The sequence below is a fragment of the Motacilla alba genome, chromosome 1 (genome assembly GCF_015832195.1).
Source record: "Motacilla alba alba isolate MOTALB_02 chromosome 1, Motacilla_alba_V1.0_pri, whole genome shotgun sequence".
Classification (NCBI taxonomy): Eukaryota; Metazoa; Chordata; class Aves; order Passeriformes; family Motacillidae; genus Motacilla; species Motacilla alba.
In genome coordinates, this window is record NC_052016.1 from 81,936,462 (window position 1) to 81,961,368 (window position 24,907).

The 24,907-nt window shown below is 35.4% G+C and overlaps 1 protein-coding gene across 21 annotated transcripts in view; it reads left to right on the top strand.

The window, feature by feature from the left end:
- The window catches only part of GPC5 (glypican 5), a 603,769-nt gene that overhangs the window by 30,137 nt on the left and 548,725 nt on the right, over positions 1–24,907 (top strand). For all 21 annotated transcript variants that reach the window (XR_005258720.1, XR_005258721.1, XR_005258709.1 and 18 more), the window contains one exon: positions 1,882–2,043. Coding sequence is in view for 17 of the 21 variants with exons in the window: in XM_038151796.1 (XP_038007724.1) it covers positions 1,882–2,043 (162 nt within the window). In the remaining 4 variants the exon portion in view is untranslated. The remainder of the gene's footprint in view (positions 1–1,881; positions 2,044–24,907) is intronic.

Genomic DNA, 24,907 nt, shown 5'->3' on the forward strand with positions numbered 1-24,907 from the left:
CTTGCACCGAAGTGGAAGGACCTGTTTCACGGTCTGGCTTATGTGTCTTCTGAAACATTATCTCTTAAGCTGTTCCTTGTTCTGTAGATCTCTAAAAAAAATCTGGAAAACCACTCTGTGGGTTTTGAGCAACAATTCAATTTTTAGTCAGTTGGGTTCTTTGTATGTTGTATTTGGTTACTTTTTCCTGGCCAGTGAAAGCAGCTGTGTTTAATGAGCTGGAACAAAAGTAGGTTGATAAAATGTACTTCATATGTACATGATTAGCAATCTTAAAACTATAAAACAAAATTCCCTTGGGATTGGGAATGAGATTAATGTTCAAAAGATGCTGCTTAAAAAAATATTTTTCATAAAATCAAGGAAATAAAATAATACTGAAGTTTCATCTGAAGTCATATACAAATATTCATTATTATTTTAGGGTTTTGCTGAAAGTTTGTCTTCTTGAAGCTATATTCAAATCCATAAAGCCTAGATAAAGTTTCAAATTAACTTCTGTGGCAGTGATATCTAGATCTTCTGCTTTACAAGTATATCTGTATGTCTGTATATCTGTAATTCTTCTTTACAAGTGGTAAAGGTTTGAAAGCTAAGCAGTGCCTAACAATTATTTAAAGTATTAAGAAGAGTTTGGGTAATTTGGGTAATTTTGACCTAATTTTTAGGTTATTTCATTTTAATATTAGACAAGTATTATTCATGTCTGTGCCTGTGTACACAGGGAACTGCATGTGAGCAGTTACTCTGTATATTATTTGTTAATAATGAAAATGTAGAAGTTGAAAGGTCATGCAGATGAAAATAAGTTTCTCACTATCTTTCCACAAAATCTTGTCATATCTGTTAGTGCAATAATGTATTTGAGAACAAAATTTGGATTGGACTGTTAAGTTTTGTATTAATATAATGTAAATTCTCCTATTTATTCTTTCATTATATGTTTGTTTTTTGTATTAGAAAGCATTGTTTAGATACAGTATTAGAAAAAGATTTTGAATACCACATGATAACAAGGCAGGTGAATAATGCTTTTTATGCTTGATTATACTCCAGTTGTAAAGTTATAGAAGTACTGAGTTTTACCTCTGGGATTTCAGCGTGCCCAAAATTAAAAAAAAAAAATACTCCTTTGTAGAAGTGTCTCCCAGCCTATTAGGGAAGTAAGGAGTCGATGTCATGGATTCATTGGAATGTTTGACATTAGAGAAAGACACAGTTAGGGAGATTAGACTGGAAGTTAGGACTGCTCCATGTAGAAGTTAATATAAGCATGTTCATTATGCACCTGTCAGGAATGGGCTTTCCACTGCTGTGTTTGTAATGTTTGGAAGTCGTTAGCTTTTTCTAGTCCAAGATTTTCAGAAGCACAGGAGTGGCAGCCATGAGCTGCTCCAGCAGTTCAGTATTCTAGAGGATCACAGAATCACAGAATAGTTTGTGTTGGAAGGGACCTCTAAAGGTCATCTAGTCTGCAATGAGCAGGGACATCTTCAACTAGATCAGGTTGCCCAGAGCCCCATCTAAGCAGATCTTGAGTGTTTCCAGGAGTGGGACATCTACCACCTGTATCGTGATGTACAATGCATATTCAACATATTTTACCACATTAGTTAGCAGTATTCACAGCTGGAACAAGATTACATTGTCAGGGAAATGATATTATGTGACTTTAATTAACTGTAATAAGTGTACTCTTCCCACAGAATTTTAAATAGTATCCCCTTCTGTTGAACAAGACCATATGTTTTAAAGCTTTGGGTATTTCTTCTGTGTCAATAGCCATGTAAAAAAATGTTCTATACCCATGTAAAAAAAAAAAAATCTTTGTGTTTTGCATACTTCTGTTTATATTAATCAGTATAACTGTTTTTTCCTCAGGTGTTGATCTCCAGGTTTGTACTTCTGAAAATCCAACATGCTGTACCAAAAAGATGGAAGAAAGGTATCAGATTGCAGCAAAGCAAGATATACAGCAAGTGCTTCAAACATCAAGTGCTACATTAAAATTTTTAATATCTCGTAATGCGGCTGCTTTTCAAGGTAAAACTTTCTGCTTTTTGTTTCCAAACTTGTTAATAATACTTTTGGTGATTTTCATATTTTATTATTTATGATTTAATAAAAGTTATAGGTTAATTTTTAGCTTCTCTGTATGCTTTTACGCTTTCAAATAAGGAATTCTAAATCATGCAGGTGATTAGAAACTGCATTGCTTTTGGAATTTGTGGCTTTTAAAAGATTGTATTTGAGAAAAAGTAAGAAATCATTCTAGTAAGATGCTTTGATTTTAATTGTAAACCTGTAACTTCACATTCCTTTTAACTTCTTTAACTTGGTCCATACTAAAATGCAAAATTAATGCCTGGAGTGCTACAAAAGAGAGATTTTTTTTATACCACTGTTTCCACCCACTATATTCTTTGTCTTTTTCTAGTAGACATTTTTGAGTAGTTTGTTTTTGAGATTTTGAGATTCTTTTTTCAGATCTAGTTTTTCAGACTCTTGAGTTTCTAAATATGATTGAAAAAAAATTGCATGTTGAACCATAGTTGTTTTAATAAACAACAGGAGGTTACCTGATAAATAATAGTTATTTGGACTGGTGATGGGGTTTCTTTTTGCAATTGTTCTTCGTATACTATTAGTTTCTTTTTTATTTAATTAGGCATAAGTTAATGCAGAAATTGGTTAAAGAGCTGAGAAGATGTGAAAATAGTAGAGATATGAGGTTGTATGTGATGGAAGGAGATACAGAGTTTACATGTGTTGAGGACAAAGCCCTAAAGTCTTGTCATTTGTCTGTTAATATGTACTTATTAACCTTTACGACCATTTCATTGGCAAGGATAACATGGTAGCTTCATACAGGCTTGGGAAGCCTTCTGGCAACTGTCTTGTTTTTAACCCGTGATGCTGAAATAATTAGGAGAATGGGGTCCTAAAATGCAAAATTGACTTTGGAGTCCTAAAGCCTCCTTTTTTTTTTTTTTTTTTTTTTTTTTTTTTTTGATTTAGGCTGTCCAATGCTAAAAACAAGCTGGACTTGCGAGTTGCTCTCCACCTTTTGGGAGTTTTGCCATTTAGCCTGCCTAACACAGCTGTCAAAGGGTGTTTTTAGGGAATCATTGGTAAAATGTTCAGAGAAATCTTTCCATCTTTTTTCTGCATTTGTTCTTCCTTTTAAATTCTGTGAATTATCTTTTTCTTGGTACCATAGGAGTTAACCTAGAGTTTGGTACAAAACAAGTACTTTTCAAAGCATATACTTAAAAGTGAAATCTATTTTATATATCTTAAACACTTCACATGTTTTCAAAGTACATGCTTTAGTCTTTAGTAGTTTTATCTTTATTTTCTTTTTATGTAAAGAAGTATAACAGAGAGAATGTTGCATGGATTCTGGTATTATTTGGATTTGAAACCTTGTTTTACTTTGAAGTAATTATTTGTGGAAAAGCTTGCTATTGAATATACTACTAATTTTTGAAGAATTACAACCATTGCTAACTAAAATTGAGCTAAATTATTTCAGATTCAGAAACAATAATAAGATGCTGCTGATGTTTTTTCAGCTTGGAATTCTCGGTACATATTAAGACATTCTATCTGATCTGAATTCAGTTTTGTCCTTACTTTGAGCAGGACTTTGGGCTGGACACTTCTTTAAGGTCCTTTTCAATCTGAATTATAGTATGACAGGGTGCCTATCTCACCACCAAATGTTTAGGCATGCCTTCTATGTTTAGATGAGGCTGGGCTGGGCAGGTAGGAGTGTAATTGGCAACTGGACAGACATCTCAGGAGTCACGCAGAAAGCTTGAAGAGAATTTTTGGGGTGTGTAGAGAACAGAGCAGACATCATGGATTTTGTCCCTGCTGTCACCTACCTCTTCTCAAAGTATGTTGAGGTTGGCCTTAAAGGGGTGGACTAGATCCCAACAGAACAAATAGCTAATTTTTTGTCTTAGTTTCTTGTATATTCAGTAGAGAGGAGTAGGCAGTTAAAATAAGTGATCTGTATCTGACTCTGGAGGTCTTCAGAGGTGTGTTTCCATTCAGCATTAAATACAGTCTAGAGTTCCTGGGTCTTCAGGGTGTCTAACTACCAGGGACTTTTTGGTGACCGTGTTGGTCAAATGAAGCAGCTGTCTGCCCATCTGTCTATTAACTTGTTATATGTGTGCACGTGTCTGTATATAAGAGTAAACTAATCCAAATATATTGACATATCTTTGTCACCTTCTAATGTTGGTGAAAATTCTGTGGTTCTGTATTGTGGTAAGCACTGCCTCCTGACAGTAACTATTGGCAATTTTCAGATATTTCAAAAATTCCATGCCTCTTAAGACATGTCAAGCTACATGGTGCAAATAGCATCACTTATGTGCTGGGTCCTACTGAGTACTGTTAGTTTTTTCTGTATGTTTTGGGGTGTTTCAGAAAGTGTGTTTTCTTTTTTGTTGTGAATCCTCTATTTCTTTTTTAATAGCTTTGAGGAATGGTAAGGGAGCAGAAGGATGGGAGGCAATGGAGTTAAATAAGATATTAATCCAGTAAGTGGGAGATACATTATGCAGAACAATAAATCATTTTTCCCTTGGGAAAGGTGACTAGAGAACTTAAGCTGTATGATAATTTTGTTTCAAGACAGTAGTTTTGACAGGATAACATTATTGCATGATACATGATTTTTAGTATTTCTTATCTTAATACTTGAGGAAGAGATTGTTGCTGCTGTACAGGGATGGCTATAACATTTCCATTCTAGTAACCATAAACCCAAATCCTTTTTAAACATTACATTTGCATATCATAGACATATCTCAATAAGTACACACTCATTTTGTACAGTTCTTAGATGTTACTTGGAGTTCAGACTGGCCTTTGTCTATACTTGTAATCAAAAGATTAACAAGTGCCACCAGGGTTACAGTGTAGTCACATTGCAGTGCTGGTTTTTGTGTGGAATAAAAAAAGAAATCCCTACAGTTTCTAAAATTTGGAGAGGAATTGAATAGGCATCCAAGAATCTGGTGATCTGCGGTAGAATGGAGCGCTGTGCAACAGAATAGCAGATCTTGTGTCATTTCAATATTTTTCCGCAAGAGAGCTCATAACCCTTTAAAAAGCAGCTATGTATGACATAGAACAAGATAACAGCTTGTCTGGTTGAAAGGGAAGTTTAGAGATAAGAATTTAGTTGTGGACTCTAAAGCAAATGGACTTTTCTTTATGCTACTATATTTGGCAGCTCTAGTACTGTAGCATAGTTTTGATAAATATGGAAGCATCAATCATTTCTGAATGGGGCTGCCTGTCACTGAAACAGAGGACTTGGCAAGTGTGTGCCTGCATGCAATAGGTGATAAACTGCACTCTTCAATAGAGCATTACCTGACACTTCCTACTGTGTAGGAAAAATGTAATGCCTTTGCCATGTAAGTTCTGAAGTATATTGAATCAGGCTTTCTTGATGCAGTTTCATGCTTTTCTGTAAAATTATTGCTACACAGTAGATTAATTTCTACTTTTTCCTAGAGCATAATTAAATGAAGTCAAATTGTTGCATCATATTGTTTGAGATCACAGTACAATTACTACATTTAAATAGGAAAAAGTTTTAGTCAGTAGCTGAAGTAAATTGTGTGAACTAGAAAATGGGTTGAAATCTTCTGAGCTGCTTTCTCTGGAAAGCCATAAGAAATAATGGAATTTCTGTTCATCTTTGTGAAACTGAATGTGTCCTGGCACTAATTCAATTGCTTTCCACTTGTGAAATTTTCTGAAAAATGATTTGAAGATCAGAAAACCTCCAGCTAGAGCTGCTATCTCTCTCATGGTTTCAAATGATATGTTGCCTGTCAGATCATTTGCAATACAAACTGCTTTGATATTCTAACATTTTCTTCTTTCGCATCTCCATAATCCTTTATATTTTAAGTGTGATATAAGTAAGCCTAAATCTAAATACTGGTGAATCCCACTTCTTTTAATTAAATGAAATTTAGGGATTCTGTTAAAGGACAAAAATGTGGACAGATTGAGAGACTCTGTTTGTCAGTCTGTTACGTTGAGGGATGAGAGTCTCAAAAATATCTGTGGTTCACCAGAGTTACGTTCCTCTTTCTCAATTGCTCTGCAGCCCTTCCCCACAGCTGTGATCATGCTCCCCTCTGGACTGAAAAAGTAGGGAATTTTAATAACACAGAAAAATCATTGTACCCACCGATTGGTCTAAGGAACAAAGCTGTTATACAGACTTTATTCTTCAGAAATCATCTATTCATATGGTATTTTGAGTCCTTCATAATAAAAAAGTGGATAAACATTATGCTAATATAACTTAGATTTGGACCCAGTATGTCTGTATATATGTAAAACGCAGCACTAAGGGACTGCTGTAAGTGCAGAAATGTGGAGATTTAGATTAATACCTAAAATTTCATTATTAATCCTAAGTTTTATTTCTGTATTGCAAGCGAGTCTTTTATCATTCCAAAGGAGTTTGGTTCTACTCTATCTCATTCTTATCTTTAGATACTTATTTGTCTATGTGTTCTGTGCCTGTAGGCACTCCTGGGATGTATATATGTATCTATATATGCACAGGGTTTTAATGGGCTTCTTTAACAGTTTTCACCACATCAGTCTTTTTTTAAATTGTTCTTTTCAAGTGTGCACTTGTGCTCCTGTATTCTAGTCTCAGCCTGTTCATTTACCATCGATTATTTCTCCTAGTTACAATTGTGTCTGACTTACAATTAAGCTGATGTCAGTGCACTGTTTAGTGTCATCCTCTGTGAATACTAAGATTTTTTTTCCATGTTTTTCTTAGTACCCAGCTAACTACTGTTTTGGTTTATGTTTCTGTAACACAGTGATCAGTACAGACATATGCTAACTTAGATTTTTTTATGCTTTATGTAGTTCTTATGCATTTGAAAAAGGAAGTGAAGTACAGATTAAAAACATCATTCCCTTGGGAGCAGTGGCCATAGAAAATTTGTATTTTCATGGATACCTACTTCCTGCTTATTCTGAGAACTTCAGGAAGCTAATAGCTGACAAAATGCAGGAGTTTGAAAGACTGAACTCCAGCAGAGAAGGTAGTATAAAATTGATGGTTTTGAGTGAATGTTTAATATTATTTCAAAGGTAGAATTGCCTGCAGCCTTTTAGATTTCCAAGATTTTCAAATATGCATGGACGTTTTCACTTAGTGTTTTTATTCTGTGTTAAGAAAAAGTAAAAACCCCAAAAAAATAGCAAGTCTTGTAGAAAGACAGAACTCAAAATAGTCCTGACAGGATGGAAACAAAATGCGAAAAAATTGTTGTTCAATACGAACAAATGCAAAGTGCTCCATTTAGCTAGGGAGGAGCAGTGGAAGACATAATAGTATGGGAGATATCTTGCAATGGATTTGTTCTGTAGGAGAAGTTCTGTGAATAATGATAGATCAAAGGATGACAAAAGTCAGCAGTTTCATACTGTTGTTGGGTAGGCAACTATTTTAAGATTCCTACACAGAAAGAGAAGAGATCTGTGGATTAAACAATATTGTGTAGGTAAACTGGAGAACATTTTTCAGTTTTGGGTAGTGTACTTGAAAGACATGGATCAGCTGGAAAGAAGAGAGAAAAAAATATGCTCTGAAATCTACACAGAAAAATCTACACATAAGAAAGTGCTTGTCTGTACTCCTTTATAGTAGATAAAGCCCCAATGGTGTCATACTGCAGCAAAAAAAATACAAGCTCAATATTAACAAGTATTTTCCAATGACAATATTAAAATGCTTTTGGTTAACAGTTTTGGGAATTCTACGTCTTAGAAACAAAAGAATTCTACGTCTTAGAAAAGAAAATGGTTGCCAAGAATTATGTTGTAAATAAGATTAATTCTGCTTGCAGGCCAGGGGACTGGACTGCTCAACAGACTTTTCTTGGCCTTAGGACAGGTTGAAAATGTGATTTACACAGAAAAGCTCAGTGATTTGTATGTTTTAACTAGTTTTAAGATTAATCTGTGCGTGTTATGCTCTAGCAAAAAGGGTTTGTTCATTAATCTCTCTCAAAGAAAATTACACAGTTCTTTACTATAACATAATGGGATGGATTGCTTCAGTCATAAAGACTCTTGCAGAATAGGTTTAAATATAGAATATTATGTCAGTATTAAAAGAACACGAATTTGATCATAGCTTGATACATGATTTTTTTTATATTATTAGTTCTGTGGTGGAACTATTGTGTATAGAACTAATCGATCTATACACTGTCACTTCAACAGATACTTATATTATGAACTATGTATTCTACATGGGAAATTCAAAGAATTGTGCAGTTTTTACAGTCTTATTTTTAACCTTTTTTAGTTTTCAAGTTGCATCTCAGTGAACCTGATATACTGCTTAGAAGTGGAATCATGTACTGCATTTCAAAGGAGGGTTTTACTGCATTACTGCATTTACCTTTGAGAGGTAAAACCAGTTTGGCTTCCCCACAGACGTAAACCTAATGTTATCTGGTCTAACATGGAATTTTTAAAGATAGGTGTGTTTACATCTAGAGTGGATAAATCTGATTGTATTTTAAGTGACTTTTAAAATTAGAAAACCATTGTGTCAAAACAACAGAAAGAAAAAGTGAGGGAGGGTAGAATTGCGTCAAATTAGAATTATTCAAACATTAAAATACATTATTACAGAATTTAGAAAACCAAGCACTGACTTCCTGTAAAAAAGTTATACCTGTACTTGAAGTAAATGAAGTATAGTAAAGAGAGAATTAAAAGGACTGTACTGTACACATAAACCTGGGAGGAGGATTTTGTTGCTGTGGACAGAAACCAAAGGTTGTCACTGAAGACCCCAGGACTTGCTAAGTATCACTGGAAACCTAAGATTAGACAGCTGAGGTGAGCCCAGTGTCACCATTGACTGTAATGACAGTTTGGACGCTTAGCTAATCTTCACACACATAGATACCTACACTGAGGTATGTCTGAAGCTGTACCCCAGTGACTCTATTCTACACACCAAATAAGAGCTCTCAGAAGTTCCCTACTCTCTGAAACCTTACAGCCACCCTATCTAACAGTGCAAGCATGTGAGTAAAGTTTGGGAACAAAAGCAGGTTATTGAGCAGTTAGCTCACACTTGAGTTTCCAGCCTGTCAGCTGCTTGGAGGTGATTGCTTTTATCCTGGTGGGAATGAAAGCTGGCTTACTGCTTCCCTCCTGCTGGAGAGGTAGAAGTGTGCAAGAAGATTCCATAAACATAGTGTCAAATCCATTGTTCACTCTTTTGCTTATCATGTGGCAATTGCTTACACGCAAAATAAGAAGTGAATATCTACTTTTCTTTCTGCTCTTCTTGAATTAAGCAGAAAGGTATGTGTGTGGTGTAATGAAGCAGGTGACAGTGATTTTAGCAGCGGTAATGAAACAAACGTACTAATATAAAACACATCATGAGCAAGTGTAAGTAGCTGTACTTTGATTCTTAAAAGAGCTATTGATACAAGTAATATCCATTTTTAATAAAGCTACAAGTTTCCTCTTGTATTAAAGACGTGAACTTTGGTCTATGCAGACTAGAGGAGTGCCATGATAGAAATCTGCTGATCCTCGAGTTTTGGAAGAGAACTTTTTGTATTCACTATTTCAGTGCATTTGAAATGCATATGCATTGCAGGTCAAAATACAGCATGCTACAGATCGGCTGTAGATCAGCTGCTTAGCCATTCAGTACTTGTACAGTAGCCGTTTATCTAGGGGTTTTCAGTAATGTCTAAAAATGCAGCAGAATTTGCTGAGGAGAGTTGGCTCTTTTCTGGGTTATCTATTTTGCAGTGTGTAACTCTTTCCTGTTCCAGCTGTCTTTGTCTGTATAGCTACTTAATATCCACTGTGATAGAAGCGAAGTGAAAAATTAGCCCTGTAGTAGTTTAGTGATTAGGGTAGTTGTGTGCCACAAAGCAAGGGTACTGCTCCAGTGAGTATTTTAGCTTATTTGTATAATTTGTAAATATAGTCCGCACTCGCAGGCCTGAATCACTTTAGAACAAGTGTTTTTCAAGATATGTAGGAGATCCGGGCTGGATATACTTCCAGTGTCCAGGTCTCATCTATGTTATTGCCTTTTTCAGTGAATCCTCTAAGGTCACCAGAGTTCTAAAAAAAATGAATTATTTGCTGGTTGGGAGACAATTAATTAACTTTTCTTAAGAACCAAGAGATGCGTGTCCAGTGGACATTTCCCTTCACTGCTACCACTGTGATAGCCATGGGATGGCTGCTTGTGGAAATAAACTTGTGCAAAGATGTTCTGCAGGGCCAGGCTTGCTGAGAAGATTTCTTTCAAATCAAGTGTATATGTTATTTTTAAACTGAAGTATGCCAATCTTTGTTCCATACTTGTGTAAAACACATTATGGATATATAACACATTATGGATATATATTTTCAGATGTTATGCATATGAAAATAATTAAATATCTGAAGTATTCCTTTTTCTTTATGTTGTGCCTATGAGGTCTTTGAGTTTTGTAACATGGGATAATGTAGCTATAATTTGCAAGGTTTAGAGATGTACAGAGAAGGACTAGAAATTTGAAGTTATAAAATGGCTTTCCTTTGTGTTTGCATTATGGTATAACAGTTTCAAACTAAAATCGTTGACAAGCAAATTTTCTTTGTTTTCCCTAACGCAATTTTAATGTCATGTTATTTTAAATAAATTGCTGGTAGCATAAAATCCTGATTATCACCAATGAGTAGTTTTTTTTTCACTCCAGATCTGTTACTTAAAAGTTGCAAGCCAAAATCCTATAAGCAAAGTAGGACCTAGTTCAACCATATTAAAATTCTATGTACAATTTAATTTGATTTTGGCTGTGTGACCATGTTATACTGAAGCTATTACCTGGCTCAGTGGTCCCACAGACAATTTCCCTTTCTCATTCCAATTTTATTGTAAATGATTGTCAGCATAGTACAGGAAACCGCAAATTCAATTTTGATCAGTCCCCTGAGAGACTTGATTCTTCATGACTTACTCTTGTTGTTTTGAAGGTAAATTGAAATAGCCATCTATTAAGGATTTCCTTCAGAGTAGAGGATTAAAATCTGTAATTTGTTTTATACCAGGTCTTTTTCTTTATTGTGTTATTAGGTAGAAGCTAATATTTAAGGAAATTTTGTAGTGATTGCTCCCATGGGAAAGATGTAGTTCTTCATTTAATAATTCCATTTTATATTTAATGGTTTATTAAGCTGGCTTTTCCCCCCTTTCTTTTATGCCTGGGGATCATAAAGCTGCTGTTTTCTTTTAAAAACAATGTTTTTTGAGTGCTTACTATAATTTAGGATTCAAAGATAGCTCTTCCTCCACGCACTGTGCTTAGTCCTTACTGTGAGGCAGATTAATGACCCCTTTGGTTTAAAGAAATTTGATTTTGCTTCCTCTTTCAGTACTGTTACTGTGGTACAAACTAGCCCAGAACATGGAAGATGAAATAGTGAGAAGTTAGAAGGGCACCATGAGGAGAAGAAAAGGTAACTGCCTAAGAACAAAATGGTTTAATGGCATAGTTCAGTGTGACTCTCCCAGAGGCAAAGGTGTTAGCAGTAGGTCATTGTGATGAGATTCAGGGCTTGATTCAGCTGTACAACAGGCATCTCTCTAGTGCTCTTTTAGCTGTCTTAGGGTGTCCTTTCTGTCCTCCAGGCCAAACACTACAGCAAGGTGCTGATCCCACAGAGTATATATTGCAAAACCTTGAGAAAAGCAGATTACTGTATTCTGGACAAAAGATTCAAGTTCCCTCTTTCAGAGTGTAGAAGTCAACAATGCAGTGTCTACATGTGAGGTAGGGGCATTTAGTCCCATCATATTCAAAGGAAATGAGATCAAATATGTCTGTTTTAAATGGAGTCAAGTAACTCTAATGATTACTTGTTTTTGCTTGCATGAACTGTATATATGTATATTCTGAAAGTAAGGGGCTAAGTTATATTGACAATGTCACTGCTACAGAGAGAGTCACTGGAGCCTAGGGAAAGAAGATTAAAACAATTGCAAAGAAATTGCTGCTTTTCAGGACCATCCCAGTTTTTGAGTTAAATGCAGAACAGACCAGGTGACAGGGTGAGAAAAAAAATCATGATCGTAAGTTTGGTCTTGCTTCTAACTACAGGTTTACTTCACTAGCTGAAATACTTATTTGATACTCAGCTTCCCTCCCTGCAGTTGCTATGGTTCCTAAGGCAACTGGAACAGAAACGTACTGTCAAAAATATTTGGTAAGATGCACAAAAGTGCAAGCTTTTTGTGTATTTTCTTAAAACTCAAGACCTCTTATAAAACCAAACAAGAGCACTTATACTAGAGACAAAAATAAGTAAATTATCTCTGTCAAAGATCTTCAGAAAATATCTGAGCATTAGCTTATGTCTGTGCACTCATCACAGGGGTGGATTAAAGAAACCAAATAAAAAATCTGAGATAAGTAAATCCTAAAAAGCCAATCTAAGAGGAGTATAAAATTAGGACATTAAGCAGAAAGAAAAGGGGAAAATAGGTGTGTCTTTTTAATTTTTTAATTTCTTTAGAACTTTACAAACTCAGTTCCTCACCTGTCCCGTGTATGACTAAACCAAACAGCCCTTTCTTGAGAGGATCACAACCTAAAATGATGGTACGTATCAGAAAGGAAGGTGGAAATCAAAGGCAGTTTTAAGAATTAATCAACTGCTTTTTGCAGGGAATCCGGAAAGTCTCTTTTCTGCTTCTCAAATGAGGACACTACTCTCCTCATGTAACCTAAAGAAAAAAAAAGTTTGGGTTTTATTTAGGAGTCTATGACTCCTCTTCTCAGTGTTACATAGCTTTAAATTTCAGTGAAATACAGTGCAGCTAGAAGCTGCAGCTGCAGTAGAAGGAGCAGCACTCTAACTTGGCTCATTTACATGAAAGTAACTTCTGTGACACTGAAAGAAGTCCAGCCTTGGCATCTTCTCAGTGTTCATGCTGAGAATTCAGAACAAGTGGTAGTTTTTAGCTTGTGACACCTGAAAATGTAAAACCTCCTAACAGTGTGAAAACGCCATTGCAGCATTTTCCTGAAAACTTAAAAATGCAAATTCTGAAGACCAAGAAAGCTCTATTTAATGTTCTAGGAAAATGAAGCAAGAAAAATAGTCTGAAGAGAGCATGTAGAGTTTATTTCAAAGTTTAAGTTGTTTCTCAAAAAAACCTTCTAACTTACTTCTGTTCCCATAATAGTACAAGAGAAGGTGGTAATGGTTACTCTTGACTCAAAGCTTTAGAGCATGGACAAATGCTGGGGGAAAATGTGCTGGTTTGTTCTACAGCTCTATTTTCATATTTTCTCTTTTTCCTTTATTACTTAACCTTTAGAAATTGACTCTACCTATTTAATATGGAGATATCCAGTGTTTGTAGTATTCTTTTGCTGTTCCTTGGGTCCACATTGACAGAGTAAATACTCAGCATATGAACCTGGTGAGCTAACAAGTAAATCCACGGTGGTGAATGCATCTTCTAGGCAGGGTGATCTCTGGCAATGAGGAGGTACTCAGCTGGTTGAGATGCATTTCCAATATCTAGGCATAAGCAGTATCTACACCAGTGCTTCCCCAGTTGGTTAATACACATGAACCAGATGCACCCAGGTAGGAAATAAGCCATACATTGTAATAGTCAAGGGGATTAGCTACTGGAACAGGCTGTTTGAGGGTGATAGAATATCAAACCCATCTCAAGTTCTTCACTGCAATCAAATGCCAGCCACTGCCCTGCTATGTAAAGAATTATTTTGCAGGCCCAAGGTGTGTTACAGCAGTCAGATCTACAATCCTGTTCCAGTCTTAAAGATGGTAAGTGTGTATGTAGGAAAGAATTCATCATAGTTCAGTCTGGCACTGGAGTGATTCTTTGAAAGATGTCAATCATAAAACTGAATGCAGTCTACTCCACACACTTCCCTCCATGTTTCTTCCTCATGCAGAATTTTAAGGGAACACCACTGAGCTATTCAATCTCTCCAAGGAGCTTTGCAACTAAGTTGTATGTGAATCACAAAATTAATTTTTTGTTTTCTTATTTCGACAAAAGTCTGTATATCACATCAAGTGTTTATTGTAGATTTAGATACTCTTTGCAGACTTTATAAATTGTTAAGGACCTTGGGATTTATGCGTTTTTGTATCCTAAATGAATACTTTCTGGATTGTTTGGGTTAGGAGTATCAAGTCACATTACCTATTTAGGTGCTGAAGTCACTTCTTTCAGTATCACAGACTTGTACACCACTGACATTATTGTTCTGTGCAATCAGTTTTTACATAGTTATTCATTAAAGCTTTTTTAAAAAACAGATAGTAGGCAAAATTTCTTCTTTTTATTTTGCACTCTTCTCTGTGATTAATACTGTCTAATTGAATTTGTCTCAGGCTTTTAAGAAAGTTGTAATACCTGAGATCCATTGATGGGGCTTCAAACTGTCAAGTTTTATGACAAAAAAGGACTTTAAAGATTTTGTCAGAGCTTTTATTAGTTGATCACAGAGGGAGAAAGGTTGTGCATGACAGCTACTTTATTTTTTACAAAACGGAGATACTTTGAGCATCTTGGCATCTTATAGTGCTGCTGTTTTACCATGAAGAAACAATTTCTGCCTGTTCCTGCCCTGAGTCGTCTTCCCTTTATCAAATTAAATCTGTAGCACTATGCAGGGAAAGAATGACATTGGAAGCAAGCTTCCATTATTTATTATTAATTGCTAAGTGAGTCTTTACCTTAAGTAACTAATATTTTGCCTCCATTCTTTAGCAGGCTAAAGCTTAACATGCCTTATTAAATGAAACCAGGTTATTTTTACTGTGATTCTCTAGTGAATATTATTTTTGCTTTCACCTGTCTCTTTTGATTCATGACTCTGTTGCTATAGTAAGTATATAGGATTGAGAACATTCCTAGCTATAGGAGGTAAACGAACGGTAGGAAAAGAAATAGGACTAGTATAAATCATCATTAAAATTCTAATTTTCACTGGATTTTATCATATAAAATAAGCAGAAGTTTGTAGATGGAGATAATTTCTCTTATGATCTGCAGAGTGGATAAACTTTCAGCTATGTTTTTGAACTCATAAAAAGTTATTATCTGTATCTACAAATCCTAGTCTTATCTGTGTAGTGAGGTCACCAGAGTTATAAGAACAGTATACTAGTACATAGTCTACTTTAGATACAAGAAAATTAATCTAAAGAGAAAATTCTTGTACCAGGCTTTCTGCAATGAGTTCTACTTGAGGAAATTTTCTTTTAAAGAGTATTTTCTGTTGTCTGCTCTCAGATTTATTGCAACACCAGTATCTAGTTGCCCTTTGAACATCAAGGCCTGTTTTAATCTGCTTGTTGTTACTACCCTAGTAAAGTTATGCCTTGGGGGATCTCTGAGAAATGGATTAAGTGAAAGCATTTTTACTTGTGATTTATGTTTTTCTCTTGTCGCTTTGATGAGTTTTCAAACATTAGATGTAGCAACTGCTTCCAGGTATTTACTTTGTGAGAGCACAGTAGCCAGAATCTTTCCTAATGCATTAATTGTGCTACTTTTTCTGCAGAACTTTGTGTTTGTTTCCCTCACTTTCTATTCAGGGAGGGAAAAGGCATCTACCTAGAAATGGACAGCAGGGGGTACTTTGACTCTGTTCTCCTATATATTTATGTGTTTTATTTTAAACAGCTGGTGGATTCAAAACCTAGAATGCTTCAAGCGCTGACAAGACATCCTTGTTCTGTGTCTCCATAGCAGGGCCTAACCTCATAGTTCTTTCTGTCTTTATCGCTGAGTTTTTGATGATAATGCTAGAGATAGGTTTCTGTCTGTCTATCTATCTATCTATCTATCTATCTATCTATCTGTCTATCTGTCTATCTATCTATCCATCCATCCATCCATCCATCCATCCATCCATCCATCTATCTATCTCTTGCTCTCCTTCCCACCTTGAGAATTTTACATCCCAGGACAGAGGCCAGCTAGCTCACCAGGACTGATGAGAGGTACTTGCTTCCACTTGGCTTGTTAAACCCAAGGAGAAGCCCCATCTCTCTCTTTTCAGATTTAAAGAAAATAATTTGAGAGTTGGAGAAATGTTTGAGTTGGGTTGTTGTTTGGTGTTTTAGATCAATATTTATTTGTATACTTTAATAATCTAGTTGCTTTTCCTCTGAGTGATGTGTACAAAGAGTTAATACACTTTTGCTGGGTTTTAATACATCTTAAAGAAAACTATAAATGCTTTATGTGTTAGATATTTTAACAACATGGACATCTAGATCTATTCTGTTGCTGATTTTTTTTCCTGTCTTTGTACAGCACAGATATCATATTCTTCCTTGCCTGAGGAGGCCACAGACAGCTGGCTTGGCTAAGGACAAAGCCAGGGCCTAAAATACAGAGGAGCTTGAGCAATGAACTAAAAAGTGATTGAAAGGCTTGTTGTGAAGCTGGCAGGAGAAATGTGTTCATCAGGGAAGCATTTTAAACTTTAGTCCCAAATATTGTGCTAGGAAATTCTAGCATATCTAATGTCAGGAGAATGCTGCAGTACATGTACAGACCTTTTGTTTTAGTAATTTTCCTTTGTGTCTATGGATAAGGTTTTTTGGGTTTTATTTTTCCCCCTTATTTTTCTTTAAAAGATATTGCAGTCTGTCTGTATCATCTTTAGACCAATTTCAGAAAAGAAATCTGTTGCAAAAATAAAGCCCATTATTTTGCCAAGGAAACACAGGTGGTAGTCATTCTCCTGTTAGAATCCCTGATGATTCTTTTGGTAGATACATCAAGCTCCTCAGCAGATAAATGTGGAGAAACAAAAACATATACAGTCATAGATAACAATTCATAGCTAGCTCATAGAGCAGGAAGGGTCCTGGTTCTTTTTTAAAGTACTTTTCCTTCTTTATATCAAATTTTATCATTCTCTTATTCATCCATGTACATTTCCTGTACATGGTAATACTATATTCAGTGATCTGAAACCTCTTACCTTGCCTCAAGGGTTCTTCTGGAGAAGCACAGGTCTCCTGTGAATCTTGTGCCACATCTTCCTATCACAGATACTCTGGGGCTCCTTCTGTTGCTCTGCATATTTATGGTTATTCAAGTTGCTCTTAAGCAGATTTTATTGATATTAGTATTGACAGCAGTTGAACTGCTGGACAACAGCATTTTTAACACTGCTGTTTAGAAATTAGCTGAATGCAATGAAACTGTGAGAATAAGCTATTTTTTACTCAGGAGGGATGAAAAGTTTCGTACAAATGTATAGTTTACTGGGATGCATGCAGAAATCTGGCTTTCCAGGGAAGAACCATATTCATGATACCGTTGCATCCTCTTAGGGTCTTTACTGAAGTTATAAAGTTGTTCTGCTGTGTAAAGCTTTCATCAGCCCAATAATGACTAGAACATATCTTGATTCTTACAAAGAGAGAATCGATGTCAACGGTAGAATTACACAGGCTAATGTCTAGTCATATTTTTTTTGAATTTTCCTTTTTCTATTTCAGATATTGTTGCTCATTAAAATATCTAGGAGCCAGGTTCAAATCCTGTTGGGGTAATATTGGCAAGGCTTTGATGTGGATCAAGACTTGAAATGCTCATTCTGTTTGATACACCATATATAGAGATAGAATCACATGCTCCCTGTTTTCTGTGAAAGCTGGGGCTGTTGCTGAGCAAGCGGGGACATTTAGCCTGGAGAAGAGAAGGCTCAGGAGTGACCTTACTGCTCTCTACACCTGCTTGGGAGGAGACTGTAGCAAGGTGAGGGCCGGTCTTTTCTCCCAGGCAGCTAGCAACTGGACAAGAGGAAATGGCTTCAAGCTGTACGTGGGGGGATTCAGGTTGGACATCAATAGGAATTCATCAGGAGGAATTTTTTAACTGAGAGGATTGTTAAATGTTGGAATGGACTGCCCAGGGACATAGTGGGGTCATCATACTTGGAGGTGTTCAAGAAATGACTGGAGGTGTGGTCTAGTTGACAAGGTCGTGTTCAGTCAGAAGTTGGTCTCAATGATTTCAGAGGTCTTTTCTAACCTAATGGATTCAGTGGTTCTTTCAATGTTTAGTGTTGAGGTAGCAGAGACTCAAAATAACCTGATAACATTCATTGTTTCAATGGACTTTTTTTCTAACTAGACACCATTTGTTTGATCATTTAGGTTCTTCTGGTGGGGGTACTTATGGTTTCTGCATCCTTTCCCAGAAAGGCTTAGAAATCAAAAAGAAACGGCATTTTCTTAGGTGTCTCTGGCACCCTTTAAAAAATAAAGAACTCTCTTATTAGCCAGTGTGAGTACTTCGGTCAAAACTAACTTGATCAAACATAACAGATGACAGAGATTTTAACTGCGCTGTCAAAAGACAGCTTTGTTGATAATATGAAAGTTAAGCAATTAGTTTGCTTTCCAGACTTCTCAGCTGTTACTCACAAGGAAAGTATTGTGAGAAATTCTACTCTTGCCTTTGACCCTTTCCTTCACACTTATAAATACATGAAAGTGAAAACCAATGTTCTGTTCTTTATAAATTTTTCACTTAAAGCTCTCTTAAGAACAACCATGAAGGATTGCATGTAATGGTTTATATATATATACTTACTCTAATACTTCTCTTTCAAGAAGAATAAAAAAAAACATTGTGGTAACATTTGCTTTGAAAGTTAAAATTCTTTGTGTTTAATGACTGCAGTATCAGTTTGAAGGAAAGTAGTTTAAAAAAAAATTTACAGCTAAAGAGTTTTCTGTACTGTAGCTCAGAACCTACAAGCACAGTAATTCATCAATTTTTCGATTTATGTTGTCTTTTCTGGTACAGTAAAAGCAGGAGGTTCTGCAACATACACTAATGTGTTCAGGTTTTATCCTTTTTTTTTTTTTTTACACGTTCTTAAAGAAAGGATCAGTATTTTTCCTACCCTCCCATTCATACATTGAATATGTGAAGACCTTGAAGTCCAGGATTTATATTTTTCATCTGAGAGGTGGCAAGTGAAAAGTACAACTCAGGGACATAAGTTTTCATAGCATGGTGATTTGGCATTGAGTTACTCAAGACAGCTGGGTGGTGAAGTCACTGAGATAATTAATTCATCTGTTGAGGATCTGCTGAAAGACTTTGGCAAGACACAGTATCTGAATTTGCCATTGAAAGGTACCTATTTCTCCTGTTTCTTACTGTTGTTCACTCATGCTTAGTGCTTACAAGTTTTTTAAATTCTGCTTAATGTTCTGTCCTAAATTAGGCAGTTCAGCCCTCAGCGTAGGCTGTGGAGAGAAAGGACGGTGGGGTGCACCAATCATGACTCCTGGAAGTGTCTTCCTCTATTAGCAAGAGAAAAAGCCTAGAGCCATGAGACTCCTTGCTGTCTGTACTTAAGTGCAATGCATTTGAGCAGCTCGATTAAATCCACAAATATACCAAAATCCATCTTTCTTCCACGTTATTTGAACAATGAAGTTAGGAGCCTAGCTTTCCTGAGTTCTTCCGTAGTCAACAGTGGGAGAAAGGTACTTGCAGAGAAAAATTAGCCTGCTTCTTCATCTCCCACCTTAGTGCCTCAACTGCTCCCCATAGTTAGTCAATGTCAAATGTGGTATCAAGTCACATTGATTTCAGCAGGAATTGGGTTGCCATTATGAATTTGAGTATTAAAAAGCACATTCATTGTCTTTAAGTATTTTGTTTTCTAGCATCTATGTTCAAGCTTCTTGTGCAAATAGAGGTTCAGTGGATTCAGTTAAGAATCTGCTTCTCTCTGTTGGATTTGTGGGGCGCTTTGTAATCCCGATTTCCTTATTTAATGTAGGTTCCTGAATTAAAGTCAGTATGAGTTATTAAAGCATGGCTTTTATTTTCATGTTCTGTGCTTGCACACTTCCTAATCTTTTAAGTGTCTGTGATACTGGAAGGATAAAATTTATTCCAAGGCTTGTGAACCATCTGTGTATTGGAGATCACTTCATTTTCATTGATTTCTATCGGAAACATTTATGCCGAGGAATAGTATTCTGTTCAAACACAATGGGATACCTTTGTCTGGCAATTTCCCAGTTAAGTGCCAGTTTTCAATATGGGTATTTCTAAAGCTCTTTTTCACTTTTCTCTTTATTTATTTTTAGCCTCAGTATAAGCTTTTAAGTTATTCATGTTCCTTCCTTGCTGACTGTTTGACAGTATGTGCTGTCCTCTGCTCTTTGTAGTAGCCCAACCACTTTTGTGGCTTCTTAGTGAAGTACAGTGGCAAACTAACACTGGATAATTTTTCCTGCTGTACTGTGTTTAAGTTGGATACTTTCCCTGATCTGCTTCATGGAGCAGCTGCACAAACAGTTGCGTGTCTGTCTGGTACTGCAGCCAGAGACCTGTGAAACCATAGCCTAAATCATGGTGCTTTTGAGCTACTTCCAGTGCCTATAATTAAAAGGCAGCTATGATTACATGTCTGCCATGACTTCTGTTTTTGTAGTCTTTCTTATTAGAGTAGGTACTCACATTCATCCCAATGTAGTTATTAACCCCATCTGTTTTACTGTAAATCAAATGGGCTACTTTTAAGTTCAGGAAAGTGAAGCAGTAGGACAGTCTTGTAACTTCCAGTGCTTTGTATAACTAATGCATTATTAATAGTTATGCAGTGCTTTTTATAATAATGCATTTTAGCAAATGCATTATTTAATTAAAAAGTTGACATAGTTTTTCTGTAGTATAGTATAATTCCTGTTGATTATTTATAATTAAGTAAATGTGTCAGAACTGTGTTCTACTTCATCCAGATTGTTTTTGGAAATTTTTTGCATGAGTTCTCAACAGTGCAGACTAAAAATATAGTAGTATTTAATAATACACAAACTTCTCTCAAGACAATTGACAGAAGCAATTCTAGTATAAAATTGACAACTACACAAATTAGATCTATAAGTTACTGTAGAATTTCTGAATTGAACTTTGAAATTCAGCAGGACTTAATCTGGGAATAAATGTTAAGGTGTATTGAAGTTACAGTGATGGAAGATATAAATAATATTTAATTTAAAATATTCTATCCTGTTAAGTTGCATCCATCTGAAGAAAATACAGTTTTGAAGTTTAACATCTGTCTCAGCCACATATAGAGATGCAGTTTCTCGAAAATATTTGTATTTAAGGTGATAATTAATAATTCAGAAGACAATGACTAATCAAAAGAAGAAGGAATATATTTCCTTACTCTTGTATCTGACCAGCAAAATCTCAGAACAGAGAATTAATCTATAAGTAATATTTATTTAGAAATTAGCTCAAATACCATTAATTCTTTCTCTTTTTTACATTTTTTTTTCAAGTCTTTCCCATCCAAGTCTTGCTTCACATATACTCCAAACATTTTCTGGGGACTTTTGGACAGAATAAGCTTGGAACTGATCTATGTAAAGTATATTCAATTTTTTGCATTATGATCTGAAAGAGTTGGGTTTTCATTTTATCATTAAATAATCATAAATATTTGTTCTTAGTCAAGTGGGACTACCTCTCAGCAGATTCATAATATTCCTTGTCATGTTGCACTCTGACTCTGCTAGATTTTGTTGTAATTGTTTTCCAAAGATTGTGTTTCTTATCAATGAGGAGTGTGAAATACGTCATTTTTTTTTCTGGGGAGCAAATATTACAAAAATGTGGGGTAGAGATTTTAGAAGTGAAGGAAAAAAAAGAGGCAAATTTTTGTACTTACTGGGGTCACAAGCATTCTTTTTGATCCAGATGTGGCAGGTCCTTCTGTGCATCCTGTGTTTAATCATTATTTCTCACTGATCTTTCTTAATGTTTACAGTTTATTTACTGATAATTTACTTCTGCAAATTTAGTACACTGAATTCTGATGTATTCAATGACTGAAAGATGTCTCTGTGAACAATTCTGCATCTATTTGTCTTGCATGGTAATGCCAAAACCACTCCTTTTTGGATCCCTATTACACGTTTTTCTCCAAAAATTCTATCTGCATCTGATATATTAATCTAATTCCCATTCATTTGCACTTTGTTTTACTGAAAGTGTAGCCTTTGCCCTTAACTATTACTCATCTTCCTTTTAACACTGTGAATAAAAGACATTTATTCATACATCATAGTAAATTAAGAAGCCTTTCTTTTGTAGGAGCATATTAATGTCTTCTATTTATTAATTTACAGAGCTATTCTAATTCCTTTGGGAAAATAAGATCTTTTATTTTTATTGCAGTCTTGCTAGATCCCTTTATCTTCTGACAGCTTAAATCTCTAAGGAGAATGTTGTATAAACAGAGTAATGTTTGCCTTTTAAACATTCTCATGGTCATTTCCTTCTGGAGTTTTTGATATTCTGTATTTGTTTGTCATATGCAAGATGATTTAGAAACAATTTGGATCGTACGCTAATTGGTATCTCCGGTAACACAGTTGTTTGGGGTTTTTCTTTACGCCTGTATGTGGGTTTTCAAAATTTATTCTCAATTTTTAGATTATTTATAGTAACCTAAATGCTTGTACCGAGGAGTCCTATTAACACACACACACAAAAGAGTTTTGTAAGCATGATACATTAAATTGTGTGTGTATGTGTTTTTCTTTGCATGACTGGCAAGAATTCTTGAAGTATTCATAACCATAGACTATTTATCTTTAAAAAGGTTAATGAACACTAGTTAACAAAAAAAAAATTCCCTGACATTTGGCATCTTTTTCTTTCTTCTGAAATACTACATATGTTCAAAATGGCTGTGGTTTGGCTGTCTATGGAGCTTCAGTTCATTTCTCAGTTAACAGAAATTTCAGAGATTAGCTGATAATTATTAAAGCCATTCAGGAGGGAAGAATAATGGAATGTTACGCAGGATATATATGTACGGGATGTATGTGCAAGAAGGTTTTACATAGACTTGGGTACACATATATCCTGTCTACAGACAGGATATTTTGTTGCTTTGACTGCACAGTGTTGGCAGTTGATAAAGTTTTCTTACTATCATACACAGGAGCCCTGACTCTTTACCTTAGATCTTCCCTTTCAGATAGAGCCGTCAGTGTTTCAGCAGACTTCTATTTTCAGTTCTGTTCAGCCCATAATGATTAAACCAAGTATGTGTTAGCTCAAAATTTTATTGCTTGGGGAACATGTCAGTTGTTTCCACAGAGGACTAATTAAACTATTTTCAAATTCTTCATTGTGTTTTTAAAAATATTTTTTCTCGAGATGATAGTCCAGTTTACATAGTCAAGAAAACAGTACTTGAAAATAAGCTGATAGAAGAGTAGCAACTGGGACTTGTTACCTCAAAATTCATCAAAGTTTTTCCTATCTTTTTATAGGTTAATAGGCATTAGAAAAGATACTGTGTATGTTCCTGTATATAATAGAAGATAGAACTGGTGCTGTATGTTAATAAAAATGTGCTCAATGAGGTGTGACAAGTTACATTTATTACAATATTTTCCAGTTGCTGTGAGAATGAATCTAGACTGATTGGATTTCTGAAACTCATGACAGTGTGACCAAATAGCTTTGAAGATGAGGGGGAAGTAGTGTAGCTTTCCAGAAAATATTGCAGAGAGAGAAATGAGGATGGTGTGAAGGTGGCAGATTGTAGCTGTAAGTAATATGAAATTTGATAAAAAATATGAGGATTTTCAGGTGTTGAATCAGAATAAAGGAGAACCTTATTTTCCTTTTAATCAGGAAGAGTTTGAAGAGCTACAGGGAAATCAATCAAGAACTGCAAACTGTTGTTGATATTTCTGTTCACACTTAGTCTTCTGTTGGAAATCCACTGCAATAGTTTTCAGTGATTTTCAGGATATACCTGTTCCATAAAGCTGGCTGCTATTACCACTCAATGAAAGTGTGATCAAGTACTAATATGTATTCTAGAGCTGCATAAAATAGTATGTGAGAAACAGTTTTCCATACCCTTGTACTGACTCAAGTAACGTAATTTTTTCTGAGAAATCTACAACTGATAGTATGTTAATATAAAAGATGGAGAAAACATTGAAATTTCAAATGTCCTAGGTTCCTGAGTGTAAAATACCATTTTATGTATAGATTGATTTGCGATTTCAGTCTTCTGGTTTGAAAAGAAGTTAATCTGTTCTTTTAATATGGGAGCATGGGTTATAGATGCCCTGAGGGAATTCATTAAGGACAAATCATGAAGCCAGCCTTGCATCAAACAGTTTAGGGATTTATCAGTGCAATGCAGAACAATTTCAAGGGACAAACACTTCACATCAAAGTGTGAAGAGAATCCTGGATATTTTCATTGAAATGCTTAATGCTGTGCTACTACACTGAGTAGCACATAGCACCGTGCTTCTAAGTTTAATAAGTTATTCCTTCCCTAGATGCTTGGATTTTGATTTTTTTTAGTTGTGGGTTTTTTCCATTAAATAGAAGAACAATGTATGTTCTTGAATGGTTGTAAAGTTTTATATAATTGTATGAAGAGTTCATATAAGAACATGTTGTCTGCACTTTTATTATAGGTTTTTATTGTGAAACAGAGCATAGTAAGTGAAGAACCCCATTAGTTTGTTCGTAGAAAGGATTATTTATTCTAAGTTGACAGCTCAGTTTTGTCAGCAGAGCTTTATGGGAAGGATCACATGCCAGATACTGACCTTGCACAACTTTGTGATCTAGGCAATATCCTTTAAAGTTCATAAAATTCTTCCCTTTGCAAAGCAGCAGAGTCTGATTATTCTATTCACCAGAGAGGGTGAATAGAATAATAATCTACACCACCAGTGAGGGGAGCATTAAAACAAAGGTTTGTTTTTT